Source organism: Anomaloglossus baeobatrachus, chromosome 12 (genome assembly GCF_048569485.1).
Source record: "Anomaloglossus baeobatrachus isolate aAnoBae1 chromosome 12, aAnoBae1.hap1, whole genome shotgun sequence".
NCBI lineage: Eukaryota > Metazoa > Chordata > Amphibia > Anura > Aromobatidae > Anomaloglossus > Anomaloglossus baeobatrachus.
In genome coordinates this window covers 82,894,573-82,900,572 of record NC_134364.1, presented here as the reverse complement: position 1 = coordinate 82,900,572, position 6,000 = coordinate 82,894,573, and the positions used below count along the sequence as shown (strand labels likewise).

The following is a 6,000-nucleotide window of genomic DNA, read 5'->3' as shown; positions in this document are numbered from 1 at the left end:
CTAAGGCGTCCCCCTCAGGGGTATCAAGGTTGAGGGCGAAGTCAGGGTCAGAGCCCTGAGCTTCCACGTCCGCCTTGTCATCCTGAGAGTCCTCCAGCTGAGATCCAGAGCAGCGTGAGGAGGCTTGGGAAGAGTCCCAGCGAGGCCGCTTAGCCGGTCTGGGACTGCGATCCGGGCAGGAGTCCTCCGCCTGGGACCTAGGGGCTATCCTGGGAGCGCGCTGCGGCGCGGACCGAGAAGGCCCTGGAGGAGACAAACTAACAGGGGCCGGGGCCTGTGAAGAGCCCGGTCTGGACTGCAAAGCCTCAAGGAGCTTAGATGACCATTTGTCCATAGACTGTGCAATGGATTGAGAAAGTGACAGAGAGTTTCTCAGCGAAAGAGGCCAATGACGGTGACTCTGTCCCTGCAGCCTGCTCAGGAGGAGCAGGGGGGATCTACATGAGCCGAGGGGCCCACAAGTGCCCCGGGCTCCGGCTGAGCAAGCGTGGTAGGAGTCGAGCATTGATCACAGTGAGGGTAGGTGGATCCCGCAGGCAACATAGCCCCACAAGAGGTACAGGCTGCGAAAAAAACCTGTGTCTTAAGGGCTTTGCTCCTTGTGGACGACATGCTGCAAGCAATAAGTGTTCCTTAGGAGAGCGACCACTGAGGGTATATGGGAAAGGGTTAAACAGCCGTTCCGAATATATATATGTAGATATATATATATATATATATATCACGGCACCCTAGGGGAACCAGCACCGGGTGACCGGTGTGGCTTACCAACCGCTGGTGTCCTCCAGATTCCCTGTCGTGGGTCCCCCAGAGCTGTAGAGATGTGCAGCTGCAGCATACACCGGCAGAATGCCAAACATGGCTGCCGGAGCTCTCAAGGGGGGGAGTGGAGCCATGGGCGGCGCCGGCAAAAGGCGGGAATCTGGAGGCCCCATAGTGGTCCATGAGAGGGGAAGGGAGGCATGCAAAGATGCTCCAGCCCTCTGTCGGAAATACCGCCCTTTCCCCTGACAAGCAGGCCCGGGGGCGGGATTTTTCGCGACTAGGCCGCGATGAAGCCGGGGACTAAATTTAAGGCCGTGCCCGACAAGCAGGCACGGCCGGCGCGGAAGTCCGATGAAAAAACAACGGACGGCGCTACTGGGGAAAGAGGCGACCTCTCTCCCCGTACCGTCCCCCCATGGGGACACAGAGTACCTTGAAGGTGCAGGGCCCGGTCCCTGGGGATGAAAACGCTCCGGTCCAGCAGGTTCCACCAGGGGCTGCGGATGGAGCATGGTCTCAGCATGTAAATGACCGATGAAGCTCCCACTTCTCCCAAAGCCGCATAAGGGATGGTGAAGGAGACGGCATGTGGCTCCAGCCTTTGTACCCGCAATGGGTACCTCAACCTTAACAACACCGCCGACATAGTGGGGTGAGAAGGGAGCATGCCGGGGACCCCATAGGGGACCTCTTTTCTTCTGTCATACTATGTATGATAAATCTTTTTTTTTTTCTTTTTCTATGAGTGGATGTGTGCCTCCTTCCACACAAAGCATAAAACTGAGGAGCCCGTGATCCACGGGAGGGTGTATAGGCAGAGGGGAGGGGTTACACTTTTTTAAAAGTGTAATACTTTGTGTGGCCTCCGGAGGCAGAAGCTATACACGCAATTGTCTGGGTCTCCCAATGGAGCGACAAAGAAAGTACCGTATTTTTCGGACCATAAGACGCACTTTTTTTCCTCCAAATTTGGGAGGAAAGTGTGGGGTGCGTCTTATGGTCTGAAGCTGCGGGGTAGGGAGCTGTGGGGAGTCAGCGCTATGCAGTGGGATCACAGGAGGCAGGGAGGGTTGCTGCTGCAGGAAGCCAGCGCTGGAGAAACCACGTGTGCCCGCTGCTTAAAGTAAACGAATATTCATTAGCTGATCCCCGCCCACCTCTCTCTGCAGTCAGCGGGTGTGAGGAGCAGCTAATGAATACTTGTTTAATGTAAACAGCGGTCACACGTGGGAGCTCCAGACGACGGCTTCCCGCAGTGGCTGGGGAGACTGTGTCCGCTGTGAAGAAGGCAGGAGCAGGGTGCCGCTGCAGTCATATCTGGCCCGGGGGAAGTGCAGATCACTGCAGTGTCCGGGGCCAGAGCACGGCATACCTTCAAAGCACAGCCGCGGTCTCTGTGCTGAGGGCTCAAATTACTTTCACTTTGCTCCTGCTGCCTCTGCACTAGAAACAGTCTCCCGTAGCTGACAAGGACCTACAGTGATGTAATGCAGAGGGGTGGGCCAGAGCAGCACAGAACAGCACAGTGCCCGCCTCTCCATTACATCACTGCAGGTCCTTGAGATATGGCAGACTTTGTTTGTAATGCCAGGACCAAACTGAAGCATGGTGAGCAGAATATCAGTAAAAGTAAGGCAATAAATAATATAGGATAGGCATTACTGTACACCTGGATGAGGTTGCATCATATTATATATATATATATATATATATATATATATATATATATATATATATATATATATATATATATATATTTACACACACACACTATATAACTATATACACACACACACACACAACTATATATACACACACTGTATAACTATATACACACACACACACTATATAACTATATACACACACACACACACACACACACACACCAGGTTGGAGGATCACACATATAATGATGGGGAACATACATATTCCACGATGGGGGCCATATATACCTGGAAGGTACCCAGAATGGAAGATATGAGGACAGAATTTGGGGATATTATTACCTCAGTAACACTGTCAGCAGTAAAATAACAGTGTGTCATGACCACATTCTTTTACTTTAATTTTATTTTTTTTCTATTTTTTCCTCCTCTAAAACAAGGGTGCGTCTTATAGTTCGGTGCGTCTTATAGTCCGAAAAATACGGTACATTCTACATACTTATCCCAATTATGTACACTATACACCTCAATTTGCCCATCTCGCTAAGACAAAACGTAGTGTACTCGAGCGTGCATTACCCATAAAAGCACAATACAATACGCACGCTCCTTCTTAGTTTGTATTCACTGTGCAGTCACTGTTGTCTTGTTCTTCACTTGCTGTAGCTTCTTTCCTGTTACCTTACTTTACTGGAGCCTTTAGAAAAAGAAAGTCTTCCTCAATGTAGACATTTCACCTTCATTTTGAGATTCTGTTTATTACTTGTTGTGCGATAGCCACAAATGCCTTAGCCTGCAATGAATAAAAAAAATTAAAGAAACAGAATTTTACAAGTAAAAAACGTTTTAAGGGTAGTGATTAGCAAACAGATTTGAACTACCCTGGATTGTCCAGCTTGATCTTTCATGGTAGACAATCTGGAATCATTGTTCCCTTCTGCTCTGGACATGCTCTTCCCAGCATTGTCACGGTCTCTGGGGTTTACTACGCCCCAGCGCAGGGTAGTTTTGCTGCAGTAGTGAACACTGGTTTGGTTTTGCAGCCACGGAGAACCAATCTGGATGGCGGACCAGGGTCATTCAAGCCTTTTTGCCCATCTCTACTTACTGGTTCTATGGAAATATTCACCTCACTAGTCTCCGGATCAGACACAACTACCGGCTTGCCCAAGTCACAGGTCTCTCTAATATTAATATGCAGAGGAACATCACCTGTATGAAAAAAGAAAAGTCTAATAAACTGTACATGATCTTAGAGCATCCACAAAGTATAAACAATGGTCCTATAAATATGGCCACCCGCACATTGTATAAAACACTGCTTCAGAATGTTATAAGAGGGTCATGGATACGAGACGTAAATAATGTATGTACTAGGCATCAACTCACAAATGCAGCATGGAGATACCCAGTTACATTTAGTAAAATCTGTGACAAACACCCCTGCTACAAACTGAGAAATGAGAAGCTCTTGAGATCCACACTGCTGATGTTTGTACCAGGGCAACTAAATGTTAACGTTTCCCCTAACCTTTTTCCTCTCCTTATTCCCTGATCAATTCACTATAACACCTAGCTTGCCCTTTGCTGGGGTGCTTCATATAAGAGGATTTTAGGTATTAACTGTAAAACCTCTTTCTCTGAGCCTTCATTGGGAGACACAGGAAGACTATGGGTGTACAGTGACTTGCGAAAGTATTTAGCCCCTTTGAATTTTTCAATCTTTTATTTCATGCTTCTCAAACATAAAGAAAAATTTGTAATGTTCTGGTGAAGAATCAACAACAAGTGGACACAATTGTGAAGTTAAACGAAATTTATTGCTTATTTTAAACTTTTTAAAAAAATAAATAACTGAAAATTGGGGCGTGCAATATTATTCGTCCCCTTTAAGTTAATACTTTGTAGCGCCACCTTTTGCTGCGATTACAGCACAAGTCGCTTGGGGTATGTGTCTATCAGTTTTGCTCATCGAGAGACTGAAATTCTCGCCCAGTCTTCCTTTGTAAACAGCTGGAGCTGAGTCAGGTTGGATGGAGAGCGTTTGTGAACAGCAGTTTTCAGCTCTCCACAGATTCTCAATTGGGTTCAGGTCTGGACTGTGACTTGGCCATTTTAACACCTGGATACATTTATTTGTGAACCATTCCATTGTAGATTTTGCTTTATGTTTGGATCATTGTCTTGTTGGAAGACAAATCTTTGTCCCAGTCTCAGGTCTTTTGCAGACTCCAACAGGTTTTCTTCAAGAATGGTCCTGTATTTGGCTCCATCCATCTTCCCATCAATTTTAACCATCTTCCCTGTCCCTGCTGAAGAAAAGCAGGCCCAAACCATGATGCTGCCACCACTATGTTTGACAGTGGGGATGGTGTGTTTTGTGTTGCTTTTACGCCAAACATATCGCTTGTCATTGTGTTCAAAAAGTTCGATTTTGGTTTCATCTGAGCAGAGCACCTTCTTCCACATGTTTGGTGTGTCTCCCAGGTGGCTTGTGGCAAACTTTAAAATGACACTTTTTATGGATATCTTTGAGAAATGGCTTTCTCCTAGCCACTCTTCCATAAAGGCCAGATTTGTGCAGTGTATGACTGATTGTTGTCCTGTGGACAGACTCTCCCACCTCACGTGTAGATCTCTGCAGTTCATCCAGAGTGATCATAGGCCTCTTGGATGCATCTCTGATCAGTCTTCTTGTTTGGGATGAAATTTTTGAGGGACGGCCGGGTCTTGGTAGATTTGCAGTGGTATGATACTCCTTCCATTTCAATATGATCCCTTGCACAGTGCCGTTTGGGATGTTTAAAGTTGTGGAAATCTTTTTGTAACAAATCCGGCTTTAAACTTCTCCACAACAGTATCACGGACCTGCCTGTTGTGTTCCTTGGTCTTCATGATGCTATCTGTGCTTTAAACAGAACACTGAGACTATCACAGAGCAGGTGCATTTATACAGAGACTTGATTACACACAGGGGGCTTATATTTATCATCATCAGTCATTTAGGACAACATTGGATCATTCATAGATCCTAATGAACATCTTGAGTGAGTTTTCTGCACTGAAAGTAAAGGGGATGAATAATATTGCATGCCCCAATTTTCAGTTTATTATTTTTTATAAAAGTGTAAAATAAGCAATAAATTTCGTTCAACTTCACAATTGTGTCCCACTTGTTGTTGAATCTTCACCATAATATTAACATTTTTATCTTTATGTTTGAAGCCTGAAATGTGGGAAAAGGTTGAAAAATTCAAGGGGGCCGAATTCTTTCGCAAGGCACTATGTTTCTGCCACTCAACAAAAAAGGTAGGCTCCTCATCAGCAGGGTACACCCACCAACGGGCACGAGGGTAATAAGTTAGTGAACAAGCAGTAAGAGAAACAACAGACTAGCACAGATTAGTTATAGATAACAAACTGTTATGATTCAGGAACCGAGGAGGATCAAAAAATGCAGACTCCCAAATGGTAACAGTGTGGCTGGAACCTTAACGGACTGCAGACCTAATCCTGACACACAACTAGAAGTAGCCGTGGGACGAGCCTACGATGACCTACTCGTCTCGAC

At 46.2% G+C, this 6,000-nt stretch overlaps 1 protein-coding gene across 2 annotated transcripts in view; it reads right to left on the bottom strand.

Moving 5' to 3' along the window:
* Positions 1-1,653: 1,653 nt before the first annotated feature.
* The window catches only part of NUBPL (NUBP iron-sulfur cluster assembly factor, mitochondrial), a 65,045-nt gene continuing 60,698 nt past the window's right edge, over positions 1,654-6,000 (bottom strand). For both annotated transcript variants that reach the window (XM_075331238.1, XM_075331239.1), the window contains exons 10-11: positions 3,559-3,641; positions 1,654-3,222 (exon numbers count right to left, since the gene is read on the bottom strand). In XM_075331238.1, the coding sequence (XP_075187353.1) occupies positions 3,169-3,222; positions 3,559-3,641 (137 nt within the window). In that variant the 3' untranslated portion in view covers positions 1,654-3,168. The remainder of the gene's footprint in view (positions 3,223-3,558; positions 3,642-6,000) is intronic.